Raw genomic sequence first — 27,970 nt, forward strand, 5'->3', positions numbered from 1 at the left:
TCACAGGCAGCCTGCCCCAGGGACCCCGGTCCCAGCCTGCAGCCCAGCCCCGCACACACCTGGTCTCTGAGCCCTGGCACTCGGCCTCTGAGCCGCTGCGGCCGCCCATCTCGTCGCGGGCCCCGCCCAGGCGGCTCTCGGTGGTGAACATGCCGCTGACGTCCCGGTACACGCAGAGCGTAATCACCTTGGACTGCTGCGGGGATAGGGGGGCTCAGTGGGGGGGGCGGGGGGGGGGTCAGCAGGCCCCAGGGACGGAGGAGGGAGCCTACGTGGTGCAGCGGGGGCTTGTGCAGCGCCAGGCGGTGGTGGCGGCCCCCATACGAGTCACTCTTGAGCAGGAACATGGTGATGTGGCCCTCAGCACTCATGATGACCACGTAGGGGTCGGCCACAGCGCACTGCACGATGGGGGAGCCCAGGTCCACGGGGATGAAGTGCAGCTGGTTCACTGCGGACACAGGCTGGTCAGCAAAGGGCAGTTGGCACGCACTAGCCCTGGACCCCATCCCGCCTGCCCGCGTGGCCCGGCCCACCTCCTTCCAACAGGCGGATGCCGAGTGGCGACACTTGCACGATGTAGCGATTGTCCCCGATGTTGCCAGCAAAGACTGTGGGGCCCTGCGTGGCGAAGCCGCTGGTGTCCAGCTCCATGATCTCCTGCCCCGTCTGTAGGATCTGTGGGTGACGGTGGGTGATGGTGGGTGAGGTGCACCCCCCACCAGCGGCCCCCCCGCCCCAGGCTGCCAGGTGGGCCCCATCACCATGGTGGAGTCTTCCCGGCTCAGGATAAGGAACCCGTGTCTCCGCCCATCGTCATCTGCTTCGGGGGCGCTGGGCTCCTGCTCCGCCCCCTCCCCCTTAGTGGTCTCCTCCTGTGAAGGCAGAAGGAGAGCAGGAATCCCACTCCCCAGCCCCAGGTGCTTGGAGCGCCGAGCCAGAGCAAGCCCGTGGCCAAGCCCACCTGAGCTGCACGGCAGAGCCCGGTGCTGGGACCGGCGGCCTCCGGGCCACCCACACACGGGCCAGGTGGGTAGCAGCACTGCGCCCCCGCACCGCCCAGGCCTCGCCAACCTGGGGTGCACCTACCTGCTCCTTACGCACAGGGGCGATGACTGTCCACATGTCATAGCAGCCAGGAAGCTCAAAGGTGGTCACCACCTGGGGCCGGATGCTCTTCTGGAAGGACACGAGGGGTATCAGCAAGCGCACCCGGGCCCCGCCAGGAGGCGCCACCCCTGCCCCCCACACACCTGCAGCACCGACAGGGCCCCGTTCTTCCCGTAGCCGGAGCACACCACAATCTCCAGGTCTGGCTCGGGACTGTTCTGAAACTGCATGGGGGGCAGGGGGGTGAGGACGGCACCTCCCTGCTGTGCAACCTGCCCCCCGCCACCTCGCCCCCGACCGGGCACCTCTTCAGAGAGGAAGGCGGGCTCGCCCATGGCGGCATTGGCACAGGGTCCGATGTTGAGGATGCTGTCACACACCTGCGGGCACAGCAGTGGTCATGCGGGCAGGCGGGCACGAGGGCAGGCGGGTAGGTGGGCAGGAGGGCAGGCGGGGAGGAGGGCAGGAGGGCAGGCGGGGAGGAGGGCAGGCAGGCACGAGGGCAGGTGGGGAGGAGGGCAGGAGGGCAGGCGGGGAGGAGGGCAGGCGGGCAGGCGGGCACAAGGGCAGGCAGGGAGGAGGGCAGGAGGGCAGGCGGGGAGGTGGGCAGGCAGGCATGAGGGCAGGCGGGGAGGAGGGCAGGCGGGCAGGCGGGCACGAGGGCAGGCAGGGAGGAGGGCAGGAGGGCAGGCGGGCAGCGACCCCCCTACGCCCAGCCTCACCTCAAAGGAGTAAGTGGCCAGCTGCGTGCCGGACTGGGCCTCGCTGCCGTACACCTCGATCTCGTCCACCTCGTCCTGCGGCGCTGACTTGCCCCCTACAGCATGCGGAAAGGCCACCTGAGCCCACCTGGCTGCCCAGTCCAGCCCCCGCCCTCGGCCCTCACCTGACGGCCCTCACCTGACCAGCCGGCTGTGGCGTCCACGCGCTTCTTCTTGGAAGGCGGCTCCTCCTGTGAGGCAGGTGGGGCGGTGAGCAGCCCCCCGAGGCCGCCCCGCACGGGAGGGCAGCGTCCCACAGGCCCCGCACCCACCTTGTCGGCAACCTCTCGGGCGGTGCCGGCCGGGGGCTCCTGCAGCTTTTCCGTGTACTTGAGGAGCAGGGAGTTGCCCAGGCGAGAGCCAAGGAACAGATATCCGGGCTCCATGGTGACCATCTGAAGGCAGGACGGGGGTGAGGGCGGGGCCCAGCCCGGACCCGGGGCCGTCCCCCCCCGAGACCCCACTCACGCTCGTGGTGAGGACGCTGGCGGCGGCCTTGTCGAAGTGGAAGGCGCGGACGCTGCGCATGCCGTCCGTGATGAGTGTCAGCACGTAGCTGCCGGGAGGGGCACGCTGAGCTGGCGCGGGGGGACCACACCACCCGCCGGAGAGTTCGGGGCTCCCTGGAGGGGGAGACTCACATCTCGCCGCCCTTGAGGGAGATGACCATCTTGTCGTAGGAGATGAAGGCTGCCTGGGCACAGTCCAAGGTGATCCGCACGCCCTCCTGGGTGCCTGTGGTGGGGAGTCAGCCGGACCAGGCAGCCTCCCGCCCCTCCCCCCGCCCCCGCCCCTCGGCCCCGTCACCCTGACACTCACGCAGGGGGAAGGCAGTGGTGCCGGTGGTGAGGCTGTTGAGGGCCACGCCGTACGGGGGGACGCTCTGGTTCAGGTATAGCAGCGAGTTGACAGCAAAGACCACAACCCCGCCTGGAGGTGGACACGCTGGTGGGTGGGGCCCAGTGCCCTCCGTACCCACCCCCTCCAAGCAGCCCCACCTCACCTATGGGCTTGGGCACGGCAAGGGCCTGGGTGCAGTCAAAAGGCAGGCTGGTGAGGGACCAGATGACGGGGTGGACCTTCTGCGTGATGTTCAGCGAAATGGCCACGATGGAGCACGTGTCCTGCCGCACAGCCACCCGCCTGGGACCACGACAGCGGGTCGGCCAGGGGGCCAGTCACAGCACATCAGTCCCCAGTCCCACGCCACTGAGACTCGCCCGGCCCCTCCCTCCCTCCCCCGGGGCGGGCCTCTCTCCGGGTCAGGGCCACAGCCATGGCCACAGCAGCGCAGGGCCTCACCCAGGCCAGGTCTGGTTGGGCTCAAACAGGATGAGCAGGGTGGGCTCGTAGTAGCCGTGCAGGAACTGCAGGTCGACAATGTTGAGAAGCTTCTCGTCCAGGGCCCTCACGTCAATGATGTAGCTGGGCAGGAAGCTGGACCTCTGCCTGGGGGCAAAGGGCTTCAGCTGGGCACGGGGAGGGGAACCCGGGCTCGGCAGCGCCTCCCCTCCCCTGCCCGGGCACTCACCCCTCACCCACGAGCCCCTCGTGCTCCTCGGCCAGGCTCTCCCTGCGGAAGGGCAGGACCACCAGCCGCGTGCCGTAGATGAGCATGGCCGCGCAGCGCCCGTCAGGGTCCACGCGCACCCGCGGCGTGTGCACGTTCTGCACGAAGCCGTCCTGCGGGGGAGGGGCATCAGGCAGGCCCTGGCAGGGGACCCCACGGGGAGGCAGGGGGCGGGGCAGGGGGCGGGGCTAGGCCTACCCGCAGCTCAGGCTCCTCAAAGTAGTGCAGAGACAGGGTCTTGAGGTCGTGGGTGCCGGGGTCGTACTCCACCACCGACAGCTGGGGGCGGCAGGTCAGCACTGGGCCCGCCCACCGCAGCCCCACTGCCCCGCCCGCTCCCGCCTGCCCCGCCCCCGCCCGCCCACCGCAGCCCCACCGCCCCGCCCGCCCCGCCCCCGCCCCCCCACCCCCACTTCCCACTCCCACCTTGGCATCCTTGAAGCTCAGGAGCAGGGCATCCCTCTTGGCGCCCGCCAGCTGCACGCTGGCCATGGACATGACGTTGCCGAAGAAAGAGAAGGAAGCCACCAGCTCCAGCTTTTCCCGGTGCTCCCGGTGAGCCTTCCCCTCTGCGGAGAGCCAGTGGGTAGGGATCTGGGCCCCGTGCCCCGGCCGCCAACCCCCAGGTGCACGGCCAGGCAGTCACCCTGCGCTCACTCACCCGCGCTCCTGTCATTCTTGGTTGGCACCTGTAGGAGGGAGAAGGAGGGAGGGCAGTGAGGGGCGCACCTCATGGAGGGACAGGAGAAGACCACCCAAGGCCAGCCCTGCAGCCAGGAGTCCCACGGGGCTCACGACTAGACACTGCTGGAGACGGCCGTGCCCACAGACTCACACTGGCATCTGGGGTCCCCAGCCCGCCCCAGGGCTCCTCCTCAGGAAGCTCCCCACCCAGCTTCCCCAGCAGCCGTCCCGACACGGGACGCTCAGGGTCAAAGGATGGACAGCACTCTCTGTGCACCCCCAAACCACCCCAGACTCACCCTGGGCCCGGCCATGGCTGCCACCAGCTGCCAATGACACGTGATTGCTATGAAGAAGGAACCCCGGCTCTGCTGACATGCCGGGCGCACCCCTGAGCCCGAACTGGGCGTGACGGTGACCCCAACACGGGGCTATGGCCCTCGCCCCATCTGTGTCCTACCGACTACCTTCCCCAGGGCAGGAGGGTGTCTGCAAGTGAGCCTGGCGACATTTGAAAGGATACTACACCACAACCAAGTTGCTATTCCAGGCATGCAAAGTCAGTTTACCACAAAAATGCCCATCGCTACAATCTACCAAAGTCTCAAAATTAAGGAGGAAAATCATGTATTGTTTTCAATGGATATGAAATACATTTAATAAAATTTAGACCCATTCATGATAGAAATTCTTACTAACCCAAGAATACAACTTCCTTAATCAAATAAAGGTCATCCACAGTAAATCTATAACAAGTGTCGCACGTGAACTACAATGTGAAAGTCGCCCTTCAGATGAGGACTAGGCCAGGACACCCTCTCCCCTCGCCAGACACAAGGTCAAGACACAGAGACCAACTGCAATTCTGTACAGACGCAAGACACAGAGTAAAAATGTAAATCCATTTTAAGAGACGTAGGGACATAATCAAAGTGTCTAACACACCACTGGCAACACAGAAGGACGGAGGGAGGAAAAGGACAGAACCCATAACTGAAGAAATGACCAAAAACATTCCAATAAGAAGCACCGGCCTACAGATTCACGGTCAGCCAGCAAGTCCCGAAGCAGGGTAAATACAAAGAAGCACGTCGCAGTTGAAAGATAGGAGACCAAAGACAAAGACAAGTATCATAAAAGTGGTCAGAGGCAAAAAGAGACAACACCTTCATAAAAACTGATATTCAGGGACTTCCCTGGTGGTCCAGTGGTTAAGACCCCGCACTCCCAATGCAGGGGGCCCTGGTTTGATCCCTGGTCGGGGAACTAAGGTCCCACACGCGTGCCACAACTAAGAAGCCCGCATGCCGCAACGAAGATCCCACGTGCCGCAAGGGGTCCCTGCCTGCAACTTCTCCTCCAGGTCCAGGAAAAAGAGACAGACACAATGTTCACCTTCGGGACTCTGGGTGAGCGTCCACAGGAAATCTTTGTGCTTTTGCAACTTTTCTGGGTCTGAAATTATGTGACACCGAAGTGCTAACAACAACAGTCATGTCCTGCAGAGCTTCTAACCGATGCAGGAGCAAAACCTGCGACAACAGGACAAAGCGCGGGGGTCAAGAGGATAAAGGGTTACAAGGACTCTGTGCTGTTTGGGGAAGCTCAGTGGAGCCAGATTGTACTAAACCACAGAGACCCGCTGTGGCCGCAAAGGTAGCTAATTAGAAAACAACGCGGGCTTCCCTGGAGGCGCAGTGGTTGGGAGTCCGCCTGCCAGTGCGGGGGACATGGGGTCAAGCCCTGGGCCGGGAAGATCCCACATGCCGCGGAGCAACCAAGCCCGTGCGCCACAACTACTGAGCCTGTGCTCTAGAGCCCACGAGCCACAACTACTGAGCCCGTGCGCCACAACTACTGAAGCCCGTGCGCCTAGAGCCCGTGCTCCGCAACAAGAGAAGCCACCACAATGAGAAGCCCGCGCACCGCAACAAAGAGTAGCCCCCGCTCGCCACAACCAGAGAAAGCACACGCGCAGCAACGAAGGCCCAACACGGCCAAAAATAAATAAATAAAATGTAAATTAATTTTTTTAGAAATTCTTAAAAATAAATAAAATTATACATTCTTGATTTTTGGCTCTTCCATGTAAATCTGAGAATCAAGATTATGAAATCTAACAAGAAATCTTATGGCAACTTCGAGAAAAAGGACACGATTTTTGGATTCATTTGGAGAGGGTATGGCATCTCTACAATATTGAGACTTCCCATCCATGGTACATTTTCTATTTACTTGAGACTATCCTTAATTTCAAGAAAGTGCTATTCACTTTCTTTCCTCCCGGAGGTCACAGCTGCCCGGCCCTGCAAAGCAGCAAGACCTGCCGCTCCCGCAGCTGCCGGGGGTCTGCTTCCCCCAGGACTGAGGGACCAGGCACACGCCCCAGCCCCACCATCTGCTCCCCACTCTCTCCTTCCCTCCTGTCACCACGGCAGCCCCCGCACTTGCACTTGATTCCTTGGGGCAGGCTGAAGACAGCCTCCAGAGGGGGCTCACCACCCCCTCTTGAATCCGGGCTGGGGGTGGTGCTCTGAAGGACAGTCAGTGACAAAAGGGACGCTGTGCCCCCAGGGTCTGGCCCTGGCCACGACTGGCCGCTTCCCTCAACGTAAGAAGCTCAACTACCTCAAGGCCGCCTGCCACGAAAACCAAGCCAGCCACGTGGAGAGAAAGGGGAGAGACATGCCCTTCAAGTCACCCAGACAAGACCCAGACCTCACAGAGCAGAGGCCAGGCGTCCCCACGGTCCCTGCTGTGCCATCCAAGCTCCCGGCCGCCCACAGGTGTGTGCCACCCTGGTGACAGTGCCATCTGAAGCTCCAGGGCAGGCTGTCCCGCAGCAGTGCCTAGGCTGATCCCCAACACGCTCACCCACCCGAGGACTCCACCCCAGCCCGCACTCCATCTCCGGCTGCCACACGCTCCACTCTCTGGCGTAAGAGTTGGCAAACTTTCCTATGAAGGGCCGGGGAGCAAGTATCTGACTCAGGCTTTGCAGCTGCATCTGGTCTGTCAAGGATCTTCTGTGGAATTGTTTACAGCCCTTCAGAGGCGTGCAAGCTCCCTTGGATCTTGGTGGGCTGAGAGTGGGCTGTGCCGGGGGCCCCGCACAGGCGGCTCCTTCCCTTCGGAGCAAAATGTGCCGTCTCACTCCCCTTAAAAAATCCTGCCCTTCCTACCAGTTCCTGCTCCATTTCTTCTCCTCCCTTTGCGCAAACCTCTCCCAGGGAGCTGTCTCGGTCCACTGGTACTGGCCCTCCTCCTGCACCAGGCTCTTGGCCTCACTGGCCCGCACCCCTGCCTGCCACCAGACTTCCTCGTCGGGGTCACCAGGGGCCTCCAGGCCTCAGGACCCACCTGAGGCTCAGAAACATGGCACCCAGCATCAGGTCCCCAAACGCTGCCCTCCCTCGACCGCCAGAACACTCTCTGGCTTGGCTGCCACCTCCCTGGCCATGCGGCTCCCGACCCGTCCACGGCGTCTTCTCTTCTTCCTACCCCCTGATGCTGGGGCGCCCCAGGGGCCATCTTTGGGGTGATCGCAACCTGCTGCTACCGCGTCTAAACACCACCCACAGGCTGCAGACCCCGCCTCCAGCTCCAGCCCCCAACCCCTCCTGGACATCGCCTCCGGCTGTGGAGTGAGCACCTCGAAGTGCCGGTGGTGGCCCCAGCAGCTCCCTGCGCTGGGAGGTCCACGTGGCCCTGACCACTTCTAGATCAGGTTACAAAAGACAAGGGGCTTCCAACCCGGGGGGCTGAGTCGTCCTGGGGGGGGCTGTGTGTGGTGAGCAGCCCTGTGGAGAGGCCGCACGGTGAGGAACCGACGACTCGAAAGAAAGCAGAAACCACAACCCCAGTGGGTCCTTCAGAGGACGGCGACCCCAGCCGAAGTCTCACTGCAGCCTCAAGAGACCCTGTCGGGGCCACTCCCGGCTTCCCGACCCGAGATCCCGTGAGGCAGTGCCCGCTGTTTCACGCTGCTGAGCTTTGGGGCACCTTGTGATGCAGCAACAAGTAACTCCTACGATGTCCAAAATGAGCTCCTGACCCCAGTGCCCACGCCCTCCCCGCAGCCTTCTCCCTTCTCAGGTGCCGGCAACTCTGCACTGCAGGTGCTCAGACCGCAATTCCGACCCAGGCAAAGCCTCGACCCTGAAGAGCCTCGGCATCGCCCTGGGCTCCTCTCCCCTGCCCACCGCACATCCCCACATCCGTCCGTCCTGACCCAAGCGCCTCCTGCCACCTCTAGCACCCGCTGCTCCTCCGCACAGCGGCCACGGCGACCCTGGGAGACACCGTCCGGTCAGCTCGCTCCTCTGCCCAAACCTTAATTCCCCATCTGCCTCAAGTCACCACTCAGTTCCCACAATGGCCCAGAAGGCTGCGGTGCCAATGCCCCAACCCCGGCCCGTCACCCCCTGACCCTCTGCTCTCACCTGCTCACTCCTCCCTCCCTCTCCGCCGCTGGGCTGGTCCCGGAACACATGCCCCTACTGCCCTGGGACCTTCGGCTCTGCCTGGAAGCTCTTCTCCCCACACCATCCCCCTCGCCCACTCAAATCTCACCTGCCCAAGGAGGGGAGCTTTAGACCACGCCTGGCTCCATCCCATCCTGTTGGTGGGCGCAGGCACTTTCGCCTCCAGCATGTGACGTGCTGGCAGCGTGTGGTCCGCCCCCCCAACCAGAACCAGAGCACCACCACGGCGGCGGTGCTCTGAGGCAGCGCTCACCAACCCCTCCCAAGATGCTGTGAACCCATTTGTAAAACACGTAACAATGTAAAAACTTCCTCGGACTTCCCTGGTGGCGCAGTGGTTAAGAATCCGCCTGCTAATGCAGGGGACACGGGTTCGAGCCCTGGTCCGGGAAGATCCCACATGCCACGGAGCAACTAAGCCCGTGCGCCACAACTACTGAGCCTGTGCTCTGGAGCCTGCGAGCCACAACTACTGAAGCCCGCGCGTCTAGAGCCCGAGCTCCGCAACAAGAGAAGCCACCGCAACGAGAAGCCTGCACACTACAACGAAGAGTAGCCCCTGCTCGGAGCAACTAGAGAAAGCCCGTGCGCAGCAACAAAGACCCAACACAGCCAAAAATAAAATAAATGAATAAATAAATTATTAAAAAAAAAAAAAAAAACTTCCAGTCTGTCTCTGAAAGTTGACTGAAAACCAGTCTCAGATTCAGTAAGCAAAGGTCCTCCTGTTCAGTGCGGAACCATATATATTTATTTGCAAAATTTCTTTTTCAGTTTTGATTGAAATGTTGACAAAAGCCAAACACTGACCTCAAAACTGCTGTATCGCAAAAGCTTAAACTAAGATTTTTTAACGACACGTATTCAGTCGCAAAGCTCTCACATCCTTCTATATTTTGCTTGCTTTGTCACGTGTGAATTAGTACAGCAGTACACACGTTTAACACAAAACAAACACCCATGTCCTGAGGTAGGTGCCCAGGAAGGCGGCGTCCTCCTGGCTGCCCTCTGGCCCTGTCCACCTGCTGCACCGCGGACGACAACCCCTCCCACCCCACCTCCACTCTGCACCCCAGTACAACCCCTCACCCCCTCCCCACACTCAATTACTTCTGGCCTGCGCACAGGCCTTCCTTCTGCCTGGAACCTACCCCCTCCCCATCCTTGCGCCTGGCTCTTACTCCCGGCTCCTACTCCCCCTTCAAGAACAGATGAGAAGCCGCCTCTGGCAAGAAGTCCCCCTGGACCAAACCTCACACCTCCGGCAACCAAAGTATCTCCTCTACTGATGGGTTCATCACACTTTACCGACCTCCGACCCACACCTACACCCAGCCTTGTTCTCTTTGCCAGGAAAGTTCTTCCCCCAACAAACTCCTACTCTGCCTAAAGGAGCCTCCTCTGATCACTCATTCTCTCCTCTATTTCCTCAGCTGCCCCTTCTGCAGGCTGCAGTGTGTCTACAGGTGTGTCCGCACGTGCGCATTTGGTCAGCGGGTGTCCTCCTGCCCCAAGTTTTTGCAGGTTTTGTTCACTACTGCATCGCTACCACCTAGCACACAGCAGGTGTTCATGTAATTTGCTAAAAAAACGAAAGAGCAAATGAGACGCGCAGGGCAGGCCTCCGAGCCCGCCAGGAGTGGGAAGAGGTCGAGGAACGCGGCAGCGAAGAGAACAGGCTCTGGACACAACCAACCACGGGGCCCGTCTGTCCTGCCTCTGTCTCTACCGGGCACCCCTCGCCGCGCGGCGCTGCGGCTGGAGCGGGCCTACCTACCTCGGCGTCGCGGTTGAGGCGGTACACGTAGAGCTGCGAGGTCCCGGCCACCACGAGGTTGCGCTCGCTGTTGTTAAAAAAGTTGCAATACATCGAGAACTCGAGGCCGGTGGGCGGATGCGCCTGTTTGTATACGGCGTACATGGCGCCGAGCCCGGGCTGCACAGGGCCGGAAGGCGACAGGATGAGCCGAGCCGCCGGCGCACGACCACAGGACCGCCCGCCCGCCGGCCGCCCACCTAGCAGTTGGAGCCGGGTGGCGGGGGACCCGTACGGCAGTGAACACGGCCCGGCAGGGCCCGGAAGCCGCGCGCCGAGATTCCGTGTTTCTGCGCTTGCGCAGCGCCGCCAAGGCGCAGCTGCCGCGGGGGCGACAGCGGCCCCTGGTGGTCTGGGGCGGCCTCGAGGCTCCGCCTCCGGAGCCCCGAAAACCGAGCTCTCTCGAGATCCAGGGTCCCACTGCGGGCGAACGCAGGAGCGTGTTGGAAGCCGGACGGGGGCTGAGGCGGCTCAGGGCCCTGCCCGCCCCAGGACCCCAGAATGGGGTCACCGCTGAGGGTCTCGCCCGCAGAAAGAGGCGAGGTCTTAGGCGCCCTGTCGGGTGCCGAAGCTCAGCCAGGCGAGCCTCGCAGTGTGGAGGCCGGGAGGGCAGAGACCCCCGGACGTAAACACTCGCCAAATTACGCCCCGGCAGGTGCCGCTAGTGCGGCGGACGCCCGACTAGTCCAGGGAGAGCTTCCTGGAGATGCCGTGTCCCGTCCCTGCTCAGTGTTCCCCCGCAGAGCGACCCCCCGCCCCCACCAAAACACGCGCACTCACAGCGCACGGCCCTGACTGGCACTGGCGGTCGCGTAGCTGCTGGTGGTCCCGCCGGCCCCTCTACGAGCCCCTCCCCGCAGAACGGCACTTTTCGCGCCTCGTGCCCACTGCTCCCTCCCGAGGCCTGGCACAGTTGCCCACTTCAAGAGCCCTGGAGCCAGGACCATGCACAGCTAAGCAGTCCTCTCCTCACTTGGCAGGGACTCGCCCTAGGTACCCGCGAACAGGTCTGGGATTTAGAAACAGAATTTTTTTTTTTTTTTTTTTTTTGGTCGCCCCGCGCGGCTTGCGGGATCTTAATCCCCCGACCAGGGATCAACCCGTGCCCCCTGCAGTGGGAGCGCGGAGTCCTAACCCCTGGACCGCCAGGGAATTCTCAAGAAACGGAATCTTGGGAAATAAAACAAGAAAGCATAGTCACACCCGAGAAAATGGCATAGAAATATGTGTTCATGTTGCATCCAGATCCGCTCACTTGCTCATTTCAGCAACAAGGCTTCAAATCTGGACCCTTGAGCGGTGGACAAAGGGGTCACTTGGATGCCTGGGCAGGTGTGTGACCCCTAAGTCACAGCAAACCCCTTTAAAAGTCATAACAAAACTGAACCCTGAAAAGAGGGGTGGGCTGGGGCAGAGCTTACCCTGGGCAGGAGAGAACACACGGAGCCCATTTCTCTAGGAGCCCCGTGCCCTTTCCTAGAATTCCTGCGACGTGTAACTGTGTCACCCGAGCCTTTGTGGGGAGCCTGCCTCCCAGACTTGCTATTTTATATAATGTATTTATATATATTTGTGGATGTGATAGAAGTCTTGGGGGAGTGGGGGCCAGCTGCTACTCTCCCCACTCAAGCCCCTTCTTGCTGTAGCAAAATAAGCCCCCTCTTCCCCTTTTCCCTTCAGGCCTTCTATTAATACATAGCCCCCTGGCAGGCTGGTTTAAGGCAGTCTGAATATTGGGGTCAGGTACCAGTGAAGAATCACGACTTATCTCGCTCCCTTGTAAACCATTATTTGAGTTTTCGTCCTAGTGCAATTACTTTATCCCTCGATTTTTGAGAAACTGGTCCTTTTATCATTTGTCATGTTTCCCTCCCTCCAAATCTTGATCTGGGAATAGCAGAGATATGTCCCCCGCCACACCCCCCACCCCTGCCCAACATAAAAGTGGTACCCGTTTGTCTCCATACAGAGCAGGGGCTTCTGCTTCTGTTCTGGTCTTGACCCCAGAGACTTGCCTTCCTCTGGCTGACCATTTTTAAAATAATCTGAATTTACACTCAGAGATATTCAGCCTGTCAGCTCCCCTTTTAAAAAATCAAAGATATGCTTTCATCTCAGTGAGAGCATGTCTCCAAGCAAAGGCTCCTCTATTCCGGTCATCCTGAACCAGGTGGGTGACTGTTTCAGAAGTTTTCTCTTTTGCCCAAACTCCACCTAATAAAGTTCTGATAGCATGAAAAAAAAAAAAAAAGTCATAACAAAAACTGTAGCCAGAGCCACCCTGAGGATGTACTAGAGGAGGGAGCAGGGGCAGAGCTGGGGCTGTGGCCAGAACACTTAACTCTCCTCATCCAAGTCAGATGGGCATAGTCATGGCACCCACAGCGCAGGGCATCTGTGATGGATAAACAGGTCAGTGGCCACAGAGCCCTCAGACTCGAGCCTGGCATGTGGCAAGTGCCCTGACACAGGAATGAGAGTTTGTTTGTGGGAGAGAGGTGGTCGGTGCAGAGAGAGGCAGGGATGCTGAAGGAGCACAGTGCTGGGAGAGCAGCAGCAGGCGGGGCGCAGCTCCATTCCAGGCAGACAGGAGGAGAAGGGGGGCAGAGGGACTGGGAGGTTGTGGGGCTGCCAGCAGGAAAGCAGATGTGGGCCTGCCTGGTGGACGTACTTCTTCAATGGGAAATTTAAGGAGGCTGTCAGTGGAAGTGGGGGCTCAAAGTTGCTCGAGAGGGACGGTGATGGGCTGGAGGATGGTGCAAGGCTGGGGGGTGGGAGGGGTGATGGGGCGGCAAGTACAAGAAGCCAGTAGAAGCTCACATAACAGATTCTTCCCTAGAGACTTCAGAGGAGCACAGCCTGCTGACCCCTTGATTTCAGACTTCTGCCTCCAGAACTCTGAGAAAATAAATTTCTGACGTCCTAAGGCACCCAGTGTGTGGTGGGCTGTGCTACAGCCCTAGGAAACTACCACGAGGGGACTCTGAGGATGGACACTTCTGCTGAGGACAGTGGGGCAGAATAGTAGAGGCCTGGGCCTCACTGAGGGTTGCCACACACTCTGGTCTGATTATCTCCAGGCCCATTTTTCATGAGAGAGAAACAAGCCCTCATCTGTGTAAGTGCTGCTGCTTGTTTTGTTTTTTCTGCTACAAGCAAACACATTTGATTCCTGATTGGACCCCAGGTCCTACCTGCGGCCCACAGACCCTGGCCGATTTCTCTGGCTTTGCTTCCCATGCATTACAGATGAGGGGACTGAGGCTGGCTACTTGGAGGTCCCTGAGCTCAGCTATCCTGGCTCCTCATCAGGCACCAGGCACTGCTGTGGGGAGAGATACTGCCCCACCTGTCGACCTTTCTTGGTGGGAGACCCTTCCCTCCCAGCGAGGTGAGCAGGCTGGGCTCCAAGGACAAGAGTGTCTTTATTGAAGATGGGTGCCGGGGCTCTCCGGGTGGCTGCGGTTTTTAAGGGCTGAGATAGTGCAGGGCCAGGAGCCAGAGTCAAGGGCCGAGACTGGGGCAGAGGCTATCAGAGGGTGATATTATCCTCATACAGCGACAACAGCAGCAGGACGGTCCAGCCGCCCAGCAGGCCCACGTTGTGCAGCAGGAAGAGGAGCCAGGGCCGCCGGTCCCGCACGTTCAGCATGGCCGGGAGCTGAGGAGGAGGTGGGCGCTGGGTCAGAAGTGAGCTCAGAGTTCCTGCTCAGCTCCCGCCCACGGCAGTCCCCTCCCGCACTCCGCACTGACCATGTCGCAGAGCGCCACGTAGAGGAAGAGGCCAGTTGCTACCGCCAGGATCCAGGTCTCGCCGTCTTCGCCGACGCGTACAGCGAGCGCCAAGTAGAGGCCGATGAAGGCCGTGAGCCCCGAGGCCAAGTTCAGCAGCAGCGCCCGGCGCACCGACAGCCCCGCGTGCAGCAGGGCTGCGAAGTCCCCTGGGGCGGGCGGGGCGGGGTCAGGCCTAGAGCCCCGCCCACCCGACGGGCCCGCCCACCCCCCGACAGACCTCGCCCCGCTCCGATAGTCCCTCCCAACTGTCCCGCCAACCAACCAACCGCACCCCAGGAAGGCCCCGCCCACTACGGGCAGGCCCCGCCCCCGCCCCGTTGGAACCTCTCGCGGCTCACCCAGCTCGTGCGGCACCTCGTGGCAGAACACGGCCAGCGAGGTGGCCAGTCCCGTCTTCCAGGAGGACGAGAAGGCGGCACCCACGGCCAGACCGTCGGCGAAGTTGTGCACGGCGTCTCCCAGCGTGATCACGTAGGGCAGCAGTCTCAGCTCTGCGGGCGCGGCCGGCGTGGGTGGGCATCTGCCTCGCACCTCCTCGCCCCCGCCCCCCCCGCGCCTGTGCCGCGCACCGAACCCCTGGCACCCAATGCTTCCGGGGCCTCCCTCAGGGCTCACCTGGGCTCAATCTCCGGGGCTCCGGGCTCAGCAGTTCGGGGCTCTCCTCCGCCACCTGTTGGGGGGGGGGATGCGGTCCGCGTAGATGAGCCTCTGGGCCGGGAGGAGAGGAGGGGCTCGCGGAGCTAGGTCCTCAGCTCAGGCCAAGGGCAGAAGCCTTGGCGTGGGGGCTGGGAGTGCAGACAGGGCTCCGCGTGGGGTAGGGACGTCCGGCCAGAACCAGCTCACCAGGTCTGCGCGCGAGCCCTCGTGGGGCTGCTTGGGAGGCCGGAGATCGCTCGGCGCTAGCTGCAGGGACACGCCATGGCTGTGGCCGCCGTGACTGTGTCCGTGGCTGCAGGGCCCGTCCTTTCGGTCCTGCGGGGACAGCGGCTCAGGGTCCACCACGCCAACCCCCCTCCTCCCCACACCGCGTCCAGCCCCCATGCACCTGACCTCCGGGTCCAGGGGTAGCAAGAGGTTGAAGAGGCTCTCGAACAGGAAGAAGGCATAGAGACCACCCAGCACAGCTAGGAGGCGCCAGGTGGGCTGCGAGCCAAGGCCTTCGCCATCATGTGAGTGCAGCCCCAGCACCTGGGTGGGCAGAGGGCACTGGGCCAGTTGCCCCAGGGCCTCCTCCCCCCAGACAAGGAGATAGGGGTTAGGGGTCAGGGAAGGGTCCCAGGAGGGTGTGCCTGGAAGGAAGGCTGGGTAGGGGAGTCCCTGGTGGGGGAGGGAGGGTCCTGGTGGGCAGGGGGCCAACCTGAGGCGTCAAGTGCAGAAGCGCGTCGCCTGTGAGCGCGCCTACGGCCATGCTCAGGAAGGTCTGGATGATGTAGTGGGTAGCAGTGCTGCATTTGGCACAGGTGAGGAGCGAGAGCCCGAAAATGGAGCTGAGGCAGATGAGCAGCGTAGCCAGTGAGCCATATAGGTACCCTGGTGGGGGGGGGGGGGACGACACAGTGAGAGCCTCCCTCTCAGCCTCAGCCCCCCACCCCTGCTTCCCAGGGAAGGGTGTCCAGGTGGGGTCCCGGAGTGAGCAAGACCCGCCAGGGCTGCTCACGCTAGCCCTCCGGCCTCAAAACTCCATCCTCTTCCCTTTCAGGCCCCCATATTCCCTTCTACCCCTCTACGCCAATGGCTCTTTCTCCTGCCAGCCCTGGCCCAGCTCTCCCCACCCCTCCCAAACCCAGCGGCCACTTCCTCCTCCCTTTTCGGTCCCACCTCCATGCTGCCAGCCCCCTGGGCACAGCCAGGCACAGCTGGGGAGGTGGGCACTCACTCTCCACCTGGCTGAGCTGGTCCTGGGTGGGCTGCTCAGGCTGGGGGCTGCAGGCCCCACTCAGTTGCTGCTGGAGCAGGGCAGGGCTCAGTTGGGCCCAGGCCTCTGGTGTCACCCCAGCCTGCTCAGACAGCCCATACACAGCCATCACATCTCCAGCACTCAGGCATACCTGGGGGGTGACAGGCCTGGGGGTCAGGGACCTGAGCAGACTAGTGGGACCCCACCTCTCTCCAGGACTAGGGCGCATGGGCTGCTCACTGTGTCCCACATGCTGGAGCTGCTGTTGGGGGTGGCAAGGGGCACAGGGCCCTGGCGGTTGGCCCCCTCTCCCAGATGACCGTGATCACTGTGGTCACCATGGGTCTCGGTCGCTCTGCCCACCCCCAGGCGCTGCATCAAGGCCTCCAGCTCTGGCAGGGAGGACAGAGTGACAAAGTTTGTGTGGGCTCCAGCCCTGCGCTCCCCAGGGGCACCGATGCTGGGGTTCAGGGCACTCCCTGCCCAGTGGCCCAGCTCAGGCCTCACCATCCAGTGTGATGTTGGGGTTCTCGCTGCTGTGCTGCCGGAACACGAAGTCCACGAAGTACTGAGGGGTCGGCAGGGCTCGGAAGCAGGACCCGTTCCTGACGTGGTCCAGCAGGGCAGCCAGCACTGGGCCGGGGCTGCCGGGAGACCCCACCCCCGCCGCTTCCTCCAACAGCTGAGGCAGGTCTACACAGGCCTGGGGAGGAGCTGGACCTCAGCCTCACTGGCAACGTGGACTTCCTGGCCTCTAGCTCTGCCATTGCCCCTGGTGCCCCCTGGACTCCAGTGACCCTGGACCAGCCTCCTGGGAGCACCACTTCTTCCTGTTCACGTAAGACCTGGGCTGGGCCCCTCCCCTGCTTGGGGCCCCTCCCTGGTACCACAGGCCTCCCCCTTCCTGGCCCAGCGGGTCCAGGCCCCCACCTTCCCCCCAGCGTTCCTCCCTGTAGCCCCAGGATCTTTCTCAGACCCCGTCCAGGGTCAGGTCCCCTCCTGGGGCCCCTGCAGCCCTGCCTGACTCAGTGGTGAGCGTCCATTTGTGATTCCCCCGGCCCAGACTCCCCAAAGTGCCCAGAAAGGCGTCGAGGCCCAACCCCCTAAGGGGTCCCCGTCCCCTCAATCCCTCTTGGCTCCTCCTCACCCACCGCCCCCCCGGCCAGCCCGCCCGAGCCCCCACCTCCGCGGAAGTGGGCCGGCCAGCGGCCTGGGCCTGAATCTTCTGCAGCAGCCGAGTCAGGCCTGGGGTCAGGGCCTCAGGGCTCTCGAGCAGGGCCAGGAGCTGGTCGGCGCGGGAGGCCCAGCGGCCAGCCCAGACATCCGCACAGGTGCCCTCCGGGTTGCTGAGGTAGAGGGCGGCGGCAGCACTGAGGCGGGCGATGTGCCTGGGCTCCAGGGCTGGACCGGAGCGGAGCCCTGGCTTCTCAGGCCTGCCCAGGGCCAGGGCGTCTTCCACAGACAGGCACTGTGGGCAGAGACAGGTGGGCAGGGGCCAGGTATCTGTGGCCCAGGAGCCGCCCCCTTCCCTGCGGGGGCCTCACACAAGGACCACCGTCCTCTCCATCCCTCTCACAGCGATACCCCTCCATCACCTGCTCACTCACATACTCTCCCCACCATCCCCCCCAATGACAGGACTGCGCCTGCACGCGCGTACACACACACACACACACACACACACACACACACACACACACACACACACACACACACACACACACACACACACACACAGGGGTCCCTCCACCTCAGGGTGATTTCTTCCTGGAACCACTGCCACTTTGCTGTCCTGGGGGCTGACGGGGTGGGGGTGGGGGTGGGGCAGCCCTGGGGTCCCGGAGCCGCGGGTCCCTACACGCCACCGCCCCACCAACAGGGAGGGCAGGAGGGTCTGAATGCAGAGTGGGGAAAGGTGGGCTCGGGCCTGCAGGCAGGGCCCAGGCGCCAGGCCACTGCACTCGGCCCGCCTCCTGGAGTTTGCCCGGGCCCTTTGCCGCCGGCCCTCGGGGTGGAGCGGCGGGCTGGGGCTGGGGCCGGGGGACCCGTCGGGTGGGGCCGTTACCTTTCCACACGGCCCATCGGCGCAGTGCACACGGGCCGCTAGTGTATTTAACAGGCTGCCCAGCGCCGTGCGGTCCAGAACACCTTGGCCTGAGGACAGCAGGGTCAGCAGACGGGCAGGTGGGGTCGCCGTCCCGGTCAACGCCAGCGCGGCCAGCAAGGCCAGCAGCAGCCCTGGCTTGGGCCCGGCCGGGCCAACCAAGCTGCGGCCCCCAGGTGCTCTGAGTTCCAGGGAGGCCATGGTCGCCTGGGTGGCTGTGGGCCGCATGGGCTGCCTGGTGCCAGACTCGGGCTGGGCTGGGACCCGCCCGCCCCGGCGAGGCTCTCCAGGCATTTCCTGCGGGGCCCTGTGATTGGCTGCTGGAGGTGTCGCAGGTTAACCATTCCAGGTCCTCCCTGAGCGAGGTGCTGCTGCCCGCGGGGGGCGAGCCCGGGCTGGGCCCACTGAGCTGTGGCCCCGGGCCACCCCCTCTGCTCCCGCAAGGATCTTGTTACCGAATGCAAGTCTGTGTGCCCAACGCACAGTGAGGCCAAACAAACCGAAACGTCCGAGTCTGGAGCAGAGGAGGGTTTACTGGGGGGCCGAGCAAGGAGAACGGGTGGCTCGTGCTTAAAAACCCTGAACTCCCCGATGGTTTCTGGGGAGTCTTTAATAGGCAAACTTTGGGGTGAGGGCAGCAGGGCATGTGACTTTCTCCTGAGTGGTTGGTGGGGAGGTGGCGGCGGTGCTGTGGGGTCCCAGCTGGTAGTCGCCATCCTCCACCTGGGTGGGGGCCTTCGTTCTGGCAGAAGAGCTCCAAGGGGAGCCAGGACCTTGCCCTAAGGCTGTAGTTTCTTGACTGCCCCTCCTTTGTTTCCACATCCCCTCCCTTCCCTGATTAGCAACGGTTTGAACCTGCCCTTTGGAACTCAGGGAAGGTCTTAGGGGGCTGAATGAAGCCCATTTCCTACAAACAAGAAACGGGGGACAAGGGAAGGATTTGTACTCAGGAGGCCCCCCCCCCGGGTCCTGCTCAGTTTCAATCCCCCCCTTTTTTTTGGTGCTCCTCAGTCTTGAGAGGAACAGGTGTCGGACAAGACAGGGAATAAGGTTTGCATAGAGAGGCTACGCAGGAACTTGGCAGAGGAACTCGGTTTTAGGGGAACTCCGTTTCAGCGTGGGTGTTGCTTCCCGGGGCCCTGTCTCTGAGAGCTGCCCTCAAGCCAAGGGGGCCTGGCGCAGAGGTTCCAAGACACCACCGCAGGCCCGGTCCCCACATCCCACCTGAAAGCCCCCATACGGCCCCACCCCACTCCCCTCCCCTCCCTGCAGCATCCCCAGCAGGGCCCCCCCGCCCCCTGGCTCGGGCAGTTTAGACACCCCCAGAGCCTTCGAGGGCCTCCCTGGGGGTGGGGTCCTGAGCTGCAATGGAATTCTGTGTTGAAATTCTTGCGGGCTGGAATCCGAGGGAATTGAGATAAGGTGCTGGCTGAGTCATGTGCCCCTCTCCAAACCCTCCAGGGAAAACTCCCCAGGAAATGGCCAAAGCCCCACACAAACAAGAGCAAAAAGGAGGCTGGGCCCTCTGCCCATACCCCCTGGCTCACCAGCCAGTGAGGGGCTCCTGGGCCCTGAGGGCAGCAGGAAGCAGGAAGTGGGCGCTAGGCTCCGGGAGAGGGGCAGAACTGTGGCTCCCAGCCCTGCCCCTCCCTGCTGGCTCCCGCTCCGGCCTTTGAACTTCTAGGCCTCATCTCTGCCTAGTTGGCAGTCTGGGGAAAGGGGCAGACCCCAGGGAGCTAGACAACACCCCAGTCTCGGGGCAGCCTTGCCTTCTAGAGGGAGTGTGTGGGTGGCCCCTTCCACACCTGGTTGGACCCACTGCTGACCCTGACCCTGTCCCTAGGGGGCGTGGTTGGGGTGGGGGAGGAGAGGCTCCAGGGGACCTGGGAGCTCAGGCCCCAGGACTCTGTCCCCATCATCCTGTGCCACCCAGGGCAGGGCCTCAGGCTGAGGACGGTGTCCTGGGCCCGAGTTCAGGTGTAGTTCCTGCTCTCCCACCCACACACGTGCTGGATGGCACTGCAGTGTGACCTCGGTGGGTCCTAAGGGGGTATCAGGCAAGGGGAGGGGATGGGAAGAGTCTGCCAGGGGTTCAGATGACTCCTGGACCCCTGAGTCAATGAGGAGGGAAGCTGGAAAGATTTGGGCTACCCCCCCACCCCAGTTGTTGGGCCCAAACTGGCCTTTTTCCTACCCCGCCCCTTGTCAGGGCCGGGGGCTGGTGGGAGCTGAGCCTGGGACCAAGCTGCTGCCTCAGGTCATCCACTGCTCAAGGCCTGGTTAGCTTCAGGGAAAAGGTCTCAGCCCAGCTGTTCAGGTCCCCTGGTGGAGGCCTGGCACACAGCTGGCATGCCCTCGGGCCTCAGCACCCCTCTGTGTGGGCCCACGTTTCCCTGCTTCATGTCCCCCCAGCCACTTACCCATGCCCTCCCTTCCTAGCCCAGAGCAGCCAGAGTGTGTCACCAACTCCCCTGCACATCTGCCTGTCCCCCGCCAGCGCTGGGCTTATCCCCAGGCCCCTCCTGCATCAGGCCATCATCCAGCAAGCACCAGACACCCACATTCATTGCAGGATATTCACAGAAGCCCAAGATGGAAGCAGCCCAAGGGCCCATCAGTGGCTGAACAGATAAACAAAATATGGTCTAGACATACCACGGAATATTATTCAGACATGAAAAAGAAGGAAATCCTGTCTCATGCTAAAACATGGATGAACCTTGAGGGCATTATGCTAAGCGAAATAAGCCAGTCACAAAAGAACAAATTCTGTATGATTCCATTCATACTTCCGAGGTTTTGGGGGTCGCCAGAATCCAGGGGTAGAAGGCAGAATGGTTGGTGCCAGGGGCTGGGCGGGATAGGGAGCTGTTTAACGGGGACAGTTTTAGTTTAGGAAGATGAGAAGGGTCCTGGAGACAGGTGGTGGCAATGAACGCACGACGTTGTTAATGCACCTAATGCCGCTGAACTTAGAAATGTTTCAGGTGGCCAACTTTATGTTTTACATATTTCATTGCAATAAAAAATCAAAAATAATTAATAAAAAATTAAAATAGACCCCAACAACCCTCCCTGGCCCTTTGCCCCCTCAGCTCCCTGGACAGCAGGTCGTGGGGACTCAGGCACTGGTGGCCTCTCCCAGGCTCCACCGAAGCCTCACCCCAGCCCACACTGTTGTCAGAGTCACCGAGAGCCCCACGGGCCAGACTCGGCAGGGCTCTTCCTCGGCTCGGTCCGCCCTGGAGCTCACTGTCCTCCACACCTGGGCCTCTGGTCTCCTCCCCGGGCCCCGGTCACCCCTTCTTCAGCTCCTGCATTGATGCGGCGCCAGTCCTGCGCCTCGGGTAGAATTCCTGGCACCCATGATAGCGTGCCTTCACCCCCGACGCCAGCCTTCACCCTTGTCTCTGGAACCCCACCCTCTGGTGTGCAGCCTCGCACCTGACAGCTCCCCTTGACCATCTGAGAGCCAAGGCCAGCTCCGCCTGTGCACACAGGGCCCCTCCTCCCCAGGCGTCCACATTTCAGTCGGAGCTCCTCCACCCCTCCAGGTGCTCAGGCTCAAGCCTGGGTGCAACCCCGGAGTTCTCATTCCACCACTGCATCCAGCAAAGACTGTGGGCGCCACACACAGCACGGTCCACACCCAGAACCTGACGGTCTCTCCCCCTCACTTGCTGACTCTGCTCTTCCCTCCTAACACCCAAGGGAGATGAGGGCCTCTGCTCTTGAGTCCCTCACTGGCACCCGGGGCTCCTGGGTACAACCCCAAGTCCTCACCCGCCTTCCAGCCCTGTTTCCCACCCGGCTCCCCACACCCTTCCTCCTTCCCCAGGGAGCCCTGCTCACTTCTCCTGGACCTGCTGTTCAATGCTGAGAGCTGTTCCTGACCACCCCATATGCAATGGCACCTCCTCATTGGCAGTCTTGGACCTCCTCCATCACCACTCGAAATACCACACACTTTAATTGCTTGCCTCTAGAAGCCAGATACAAAGCAGCACCACTAAGAGAGAGAAAATGCTACAGTGAAACTCTGGCATGTCCCTTATCCCAACGCCACAGCTGCTAAAACTGGAACCAACCCACCTTGGAACCCAGAGCCCTGGTCTCTGGTTTGCTGCTTGCTGTCTGCCCCAGAGGATGAGGACGCGGACGTGAACACTGTGGGGCCAGGCAGCTTCCAGCACTGACGGCACAAGGCCTTGGAGCAGGCGTGGTGAACACTAGTAAAGGATCTGGCGTTGCTTCCCCACCAGGCTTTGGGCAAGGCCAGCTCTGGGGCTCCCGTGGCATCTGCCGGCTGGGCCTTGCTCCCGGGTGAGGGACACCCTTGGCGGCAGACAGAAGGACAAGCTGTGCTATTGTGAGCTATCAACCGGGGATCCTGTGAGCTACCGCACAAGGATGGGCCCTGCTGCAAAGGTGTCAGGCTCTGCGCCAACCTGGCCAGCTGGGCTGCCACGCTGCCTAAAGCTCTCAGCTGAGGGGTGGGGGAAGGTGTGGCAGGCAGATGCAAGCCTACCTGGCCTGGGGGGAGGCGCACCCCTGCTGGCTTGCCAGGCGGTGCCCACCAAGGAAGCCGCTGCCTCTAAAGTGCCACTGAGGCTCTTCCCTGATGAATGGGCTGCGTGCTCCCGAGGCCCAGAGGGCAGACAAACAGGCAGGGTGGGCCTGGGGGGGGCAGGGGCGCCCACAGCAGCAGGGAGATCAGAAAGCATCTTTATTGGGGGAGCGGGCTCCAGGCCACTGTGCACGGCAAAACGTGTGCTGACATCGGGGGAAACGGGACCATGGCAGAAGGTGGGGGTAGGGAGGCTGGGCTCAGGCGTGCAGGAAGCGGTTGAAGGCGTTGTAGGCTGACTCCAGGTCGAAGAGCATCTGGCGCACCTGGGAGTCGTCCAGCTCGTCTGAGGCTGACATGCCGCTCAAGGTCTGCAGCCTGTGGGGCACAGAGCACAGAGCTGGGCTGGGGCGGGGGGCGGCTACGGGGCTGGGACGGACGGGGCGGCTCAGCAGGTGACACACTCACCACTGGCTGACCGTCTGGCGGCCCTCGAAGTCAGGGGGCAGGTGGCTCATGCGGTGCATGGTCTCCATCAGCTCCCGCAGGTCGGGCTGGATCTGCGGAAACACCACCCGCTGGGACACCGACCCCGCTTCCCCTGCCCCCACCCCCACCCCCACCCCCGACCGCCCGGGAGCCGCACCTCGTCCATGGCCCGGATCTCCAGGCGCAGCTTGTCCATGACTGTGATGAAGAGCTGGCGGCAATTGTGTGTGTGAGACGACGTGGGCCCCCGGCAAAGACCCCCGCCAGCCTGGTCCTCTGCAGGGCTGGGCCCGGGGCAGCACCAGCCAGCCCTCGCCCTCCTCAGCCTCAGCCGTGGGGTCACGTGGGCCCTAACCCTGACCCTGCACCTCAGGAGCTGTCAGTGGGTGGGAGCCCTGAGCACATCCCACGTGGGCCTTGGGATGGGAGGGGCCTCAGGGGGTTTCCCGGAAGCTGCCCAGGAGGACTGCCCCCCCCCACCCCCCTCCAGCGACTCTGTGCACCGCGGGGCTGTGGGCACGTGGCCCTCCCGCCTCCGCACCGAGACGACGTCGGCAATGCAGCGATTCAGGTTGCCCTTGTCGTCCTTGATGGTGATGGGCCGGTCCTCCTTGATCCTCTCCATGGCAAGCGGGCAGTCCAGCTGAGGGAGGGCACACGGTGCTGGGCCTCACGGGGCAGCCCAGCCCCAGCCCAATGGCCCCCATGCCCACGCCCGCCCCAGCCCCTCAGGGTGGAGGGGCCGCTTACTCACGCGGAATTTGCGGCAGAATTCATCGATGGAGCTGACTTCTGACCCCTGCACCTGCCGGAAGGCAGCTTTGTACTGGACCAGGAGCCGGGAGCAGGCCGCAGTGTACCTGGGGGGAAGGGTCAGGCTGCCGCCCTCAGCGCCAGGCCAGCGCCGCCTGGCACATCCTGCTCATCCTCGCCCCTTCCAGACAAGTGGCAGCTCACACGGAGGGCTGGGTGAAGGGCCAGGGACTGGCCATCGAGAGCCGAGCCTTCCCACTTGGTTTATACAAAAAAAGAACTCTGGAAGGTGGCGGGAGGTGGTAATGGCCAAAATACGGCTCCCACACGGACCTGGCCTGGACTGTGCAGCCTGGCCCCCAGCCCAGCACCAGGCAGAGGCCCAGTGAGACCCCTCGTGCCCGCTCCTCGGGCCGTGTTGGCTGTGCCTCCACGTCGACAGCTCGTGGTCCTATGGGGGAGGGGCTGCTGCACCGAACAAAGGCCCCACGTACCTCCTGGCTGCCAGGCCTGGCCAGCGGCACCCCACAGACTGACTGCCTGTGCCACCCTGCTCGCCTTCTATGCCTTTGCACTGATGAGGCCCCAGGTAGCAAAGCTGGGGCAGAATCCTGAAGCCAGGCCGCTGGGCTCCCCTCTCCCCAGAATGCTGGGCTACTGCCGCCAGGACGTCCCTGCCTGAGACGGCACCAAGGCCACCAGCACCCAGGGGACCCTCCTTGCGCTGGGTGGGCCTCAGACCCCCGCCCTTGCTCCTTACTGAGCACCCCAGCCCTGGAGGGCAGAAACAAGCTTCCAAGCGTGGGTCGGTGGCGCAGGGGAGCGGGCTCTCACTCGTTGGGGCTGACGCAGTCCTTGATGTATGCCTTCTCCAGGGCCTGCATCGTCTTCACAACTGCAAACAGCTCCGCCATGTTGTCATACCTGAGGGGGCGCCTCCTTCAGCCGCGGCCGCCAAGGCAGGGAAGCCGGGGTCCCGGAGCCTAGGGTGCCAGTCCTACCCCAGGTGCCGCCGAGGCAGAGCTCCGTGTCTGGCTGCCCCTCTCACCCCACCCCTGGCAGAGGCTTCTTGGGACCCGTTTCCCTGGGCCGACCTCATGTCCTTCTGACCCTCAGTATGGGGGAGGCAGGCAGCCTGGGTGCTGGACTCACTTCTCCCGCTCACGGGCATTCTTGTACAGCTTCACTTCCTGTTAGGGAGACAGGGCAGAGGGTCGGCCAGCAGCGCCACAGTGGCTGCGGGGCCCCGGTGAGGACCACGCGGACAAGGACTATTGGCCAACGCCGCCAGGTGGGTGCCCGCCACTCACCTCATACAGCTCCGGCTTGTTTCCAGGGGCTGCGACGGAACAGGCAGATAGCTGGCAGGCTGCTTACGAAGGTCACCCTGGCAAGCTTGTCCACCGCCCTGGCCCAGCCCCATCTCAGCACCCCTCCCAAGGCCTCCCCCGGGCTATGTCCCAAAGGGAGCTGGGGGAATTTCAATCTCGGCATCCCCATCAGTTAGTTTGTGGGGTGACCTGAGCAGAGGACATGCCTCTGGGTCCAGGGGGCTGCACGCCAGGGCTGGTCCTCCATTCCACCTGTTTCTGGGCTACCTTGCTTACGATGCAGTGATGGGCACACACGTTTGTCACACACTTTGTAATCTATTCCCTGGCTTGGGGACTGTGGGATACCCAAGACCCCCTGAGGTTCCAGCCACACTAAAGCTGTCATCTCTGCGCCCAGCTGACCCCACCTGGAGGAGGTCTCTGGACCCCTGGCCACTACCTGAGGTCTTGCGGGGGCGGACACTTATAGACCTCCCAAATGCTCCGGCCACCACTCCCACCAGCCTCTGCCGCAGAGGCTGAAAGCCTAGGCCCTCTGGGTCCCTGGGCCCAGCTTGGGCCACACTCACCTCCCATGCCAGGAGTGGCTGGGATCCCGTGAAACATCCTGCAGGCTCAGGTGGCCACAGTACAGAGACCTAGGGAGCAGAGCCAGTGCTGACGCAAAGGTGACCTCCTAACACCCCTGAGGGCTGGGCCTCATGAAGAGCTTCCCCATCCTCAGCAATGAACACACAGGGTGCTGTGCACCGTGCTGGGAACACCGAGCCACCCTGGAGGCTGCCGGCAGGAAGCAGGTGCAGGTGAGCATCTCAGGAGTGAGCAAGGGCGGGATGGCAGAGGGGGTGGGTGGGGGAGGGGTGCCCTGGAGCATGGTCAGGGCAGGTTGCTCTGAGTCAGGTGGCCAGGAGAGGAAGGGGCTGCAACTATCAGATGAATGACCTGGGTAAACGTTTGGGCAGAGAGAACAGCACATACGATAGCACGTATAATGTGAGGTCTTTACGCAGGAATGAATTTAGAAAAACAGACAAGCGTGGGGGGGATGCCGGGGGGACGGTGAGCTTTCTGAGTGAGGGGCGTCCTAGGGATGAGGACAGAGAGGCAGGGGGATCAAAGGGCACAGATCTCACAGGCCAGGAGAAGGAGTCTGGGTTTATCCTGGCACAGCCAGAGGGAACTACTGGAAGACTGAAGAAAGTCCTTCCGGCTCCAGGTGGGCGGCGGGCTGAGCCGACCGTGGAAGCAGGATCGCTTGCCCACTCCGGAAGTTGATGCGGTGACTGGGGCCATGTCCTGACGTGCTTTGGAGATGGAACCACCAGACCCAATGGAGAATTTGAAAAGGGGTAAAAATTAGAAAGGACTCAAGAATGACACTCTTATTTCTGGACCAGTGGCACCATGACAGTGAGGTGAACTGAGATGGAGAAAGTGAACAAAGTAGGTGTGGAGGGCAGGCTGGTGTGCAAGAAAGCGCTGCGGTTGATCTGTTGGCTTTGAGAGGCTCCGCAAACATCCGAGGAAGCTGCTGAGGAGGCTGGAGATCAGGGGAGAGGCCGGGGCTGGCAGGGCTGAGCCAGTGGCAATGAGGGGATGGATGGCGTCCCACAGGAGATGGCTAAGGGCGAACCAAGGTAGAAAGGAAAGCAGCCCACGTTGAGCCCCGGGCACCCCGGCGTGCGGAGGCTGGGCAGAGGGAAGGCGGGATCAGGGCTGGGAAAGGCCAAGGTTGTACAAGTTAAGCAGCAGGGGAGCGGGGGCGGGGCCGAGAAGGCCGACGCAATTACGAGAGCCCGCGGGGGTGGGGTGGGGACACGGATACCACTGAGCCACCCTCCCGCCGCATCAGAGAGGAGGCGCAACGGAGAGAAGGAATAAACGGATCGTCTGTGGCTCTACAGCGGGATTCCACGCAGCCACGAAAACGGACGTCCACGGCCACAAGCGAATACTCGGCTGAACCTCACCAACCTGCCCCGACCCAGGACGGCGAGCTTCTAGAGAAAGCCCAATGAGCGCGGTGGGCGATCGGGCGGGCCGGGTGCGGGGCGCATAGGCCGCGGGAACCTTCGGGCCCGGCGGTCTGAGCGCCGCGCTCGGAGGTGCCAGTCCCGGGGAAACGGCTCTGGAGCCCTGGGGGGAGCCAGGAGAGCCGGGCACCGGGAGAGGGGACCACAAGACGGAGAGCGAGGAGGAGCACGGGCGCGGAGTGCCCTCCGCGGCACAGCGACACCCCCGGGCCTCAGCCAGGGCCGCCTTTCCCGCCCGCCCCCGGCCTGGAGTACCTGGGAGGCCTCGCGGATCCCGGAAATGGCGCGGGGGCGGAGCGCTCCCTGACGTCTTCGCTTGTGCGCGGGCCCCGATGTATGCGCCTGCGCGCACTTCCTCGGCGCCGGGTCCTGATGTCTGCGCCTGCGCGCGGGGCCGGTCCGCCTGGGCTTCTGGCTACTTCCCCGCAACCCCGCGCTGAGGCCAGGCCGGGCCGGGCCGGGGGCAACACTCTGTGGGTCTGATCCAGCCATGCCTGATAGGAACCGGAAGAGGTAACGAAGGGAGAAGGTTTTGCCTTCACCTGTAGGGCCTCTAAGTGGCCGGATCTGTCC

The 27,970-nt window shown here is 62.6% G+C and overlaps 3 protein-coding genes across 9 annotated transcripts in view; all 3 read right to left on the reverse strand.

Moving 5' to 3' along the window:
- The window catches only part of CPSF1 (cleavage and polyadenylation specific factor 1), a 14,934-nt gene extending 4,257 nt beyond the window's left edge, over nucleotides 1-10,677 (reverse strand). For 2 of the 3 annotated variants that reach the window (XM_082433505.1, XM_082433503.1), the window contains exons 1-20: nucleotides 10,387-10,677; nucleotides 4,103-4,130; nucleotides 3,868-4,010; nucleotides 3,640-3,720; nucleotides 3,403-3,554; nucleotides 3,174-3,320; nucleotides 2,875-3,014; nucleotides 2,691-2,801; nucleotides 2,513-2,606; nucleotides 2,340-2,427; nucleotides 2,144-2,266; nucleotides 2,011-2,062; nucleotides 1,833-1,927; nucleotides 1,416-1,490; nucleotides 1,254-1,334; nucleotides 1,090-1,179; nucleotides 765-875; nucleotides 537-678; nucleotides 273-451; nucleotides 60-196 (exon numbers count right to left, since the gene is read on the reverse strand). In XM_082433505.1, coding sequence (XP_082289631.1) covers nucleotides 60-196; nucleotides 273-451; nucleotides 537-678; nucleotides 765-875; nucleotides 1,090-1,179; nucleotides 1,254-1,334; nucleotides 1,416-1,490; nucleotides 1,833-1,927; nucleotides 2,011-2,062; nucleotides 2,144-2,266; nucleotides 2,340-2,427; nucleotides 2,513-2,606; nucleotides 2,691-2,801; nucleotides 2,875-3,014; nucleotides 3,174-3,320; nucleotides 3,403-3,554; nucleotides 3,640-3,720; nucleotides 3,868-4,010; nucleotides 4,103-4,130; nucleotides 10,387-10,530 — 2,213 coding nt within the window. In that variant the 5' untranslated portion in view covers nucleotides 10,531-10,677. The remainder of the gene's footprint in view (nucleotides 1-59; nucleotides 197-272; nucleotides 452-536; nucleotides 679-764; nucleotides 876-1,089; nucleotides 1,180-1,253; nucleotides 1,335-1,415; nucleotides 1,491-1,832; nucleotides 1,928-2,010; nucleotides 2,063-2,143; nucleotides 2,267-2,339; nucleotides 2,428-2,512; nucleotides 2,607-2,690; nucleotides 2,802-2,874; nucleotides 3,015-3,173; nucleotides 3,321-3,402; nucleotides 3,555-3,639; nucleotides 3,721-3,867; nucleotides 4,011-4,102; nucleotides 4,131-10,386) is intronic. The other variant, XM_082433504.1, reaches the window with a different exon arrangement.
- Nucleotides 10,678-13,831: 3,154 nt separating this feature from the next.
- Nucleotides 13,832-19,454, reverse strand: SLC39A4 (solute carrier family 39 member 4). 2 transcript variants are annotated; one of them, XM_082433508.1, is made up of 12 exons: nucleotides 18,183-19,453; nucleotides 17,301-17,585; nucleotides 16,625-16,820; nucleotides 16,358-16,509; nucleotides 16,097-16,268; nucleotides 15,578-15,750; nucleotides 15,271-15,408; nucleotides 15,064-15,192; nucleotides 14,836-14,890; nucleotides 14,559-14,711; nucleotides 14,179-14,366; nucleotides 13,832-14,086 (listed from the first exon to the last, which is right to left on the reverse strand). In XM_082433508.1, exons 1-12 carry the CDS (start codon nucleotides 18,513-18,515, stop codon nucleotides 13,958-13,960), a joined length of 2,103 nt encoding a protein of 700 aa, XP_082289634.1. In that variant the 5' UTR covers nucleotides 18,516-19,453; the 3' UTR covers nucleotides 13,832-13,957. The 2 variants fall into 2 exon arrangements, with proteins under 2 accessions (XP_082289634.1, XP_082289635.1); XM_082433509.1 differs by lacking the exons at nucleotides 16,097-16,268; nucleotides 16,358-16,509 and having other exon boundaries at nucleotides 18,183-19,454.
- A 3,476-nt stretch (nucleotides 19,455-22,930) lies between these two features.
- Nucleotides 22,931-27,796, reverse strand: VPS28 (VPS28 subunit of ESCRT-I). Of its 4 annotated transcripts, none has more exons than XM_082433522.1 (10): nucleotides 27,653-27,796; nucleotides 25,934-26,002; nucleotides 25,341-25,369; nucleotides 25,183-25,220; nucleotides 24,865-24,954; nucleotides 24,032-24,137; nucleotides 23,819-23,920; nucleotides 23,435-23,488; nucleotides 23,257-23,348; nucleotides 22,931-23,166 (listed from the first exon to the last, which is right to left on the reverse strand). In XM_082433522.1, the coding sequence occupies exons 2-10, from the start codon at nucleotides 25,968-25,970 to the stop codon at nucleotides 23,049-23,051; spliced, it is 666 nt and encodes a 221-aa protein (XP_082289648.1). In that variant the 5' UTR covers nucleotides 25,971-26,002; nucleotides 27,653-27,796; the 3' UTR covers nucleotides 22,931-23,048. The 4 variants fall into 4 exon arrangements, with proteins under 4 accessions (XP_082289648.1, XP_082289649.1, XP_082289650.1 ...); XM_082433523.1 differs by lacking the exon at nucleotides 27,653-27,796 and adding an exon at nucleotides 27,339-27,646; XM_082433524.1 differs by lacking the exons at nucleotides 24,865-24,954; nucleotides 27,653-27,796 and having other exon boundaries at nucleotides 25,934-26,398.
- Nucleotides 27,797-27,970: the final 174 nt, after the last annotated feature.

Source organism: Balaenoptera physalus (genome assembly GCF_965194825.1).
Source record: "Balaenoptera physalus genome assembly, chromosome: 17".
NCBI classification, from domain to species: Eukaryota; Metazoa; Chordata; class Mammalia; order Artiodactyla; family Balaenopteridae; genus Balaenoptera; species Balaenoptera physalus.

Coding starts and splice junctions, on each gene's coding strand:
- VPS28 (XM_082433522.1), bottom strand. CDS start 25,970: ATGTTTCACGGGATCCCAGCCACTCCTGGCATGGGAG. Junction 23,489..23,818: donor GCATTGCCGACGTCGTCTCG/GTGCGGAGGCGG, acceptor AATTGCCGCCAG/CTCTTCATCACAGTCATGGA. Junction 23,167..23,256: donor CGCCAGACGGTCAGCCAGTG/GTGAGTGTGTCA, acceptor TGTGCCCCACAG/GCTGCAGACCTTGAGCGGCA.
- SLC39A4 (XM_082433508.1), bottom strand. CDS start 18,515: ATGCCTGGAGAGCCTCGCCGGGGCGGGCGGGTCCCAGCCCAGCCCGAG. Junction 14,891..15,063: donor AGGGCTCGCGCGCAGACCTG/GTGAGCTGGTTC, acceptor CCCCCCCAACAG/GTGGCGGAGGAGAGCCCCGA. Junction 14,712..14,835: donor GCCCCGGAGATTGAGCCCAG/GTGAGCCCTGAG, acceptor CCGCGCCCGCAG/AGCTGAGACTGCTGCCCTAC.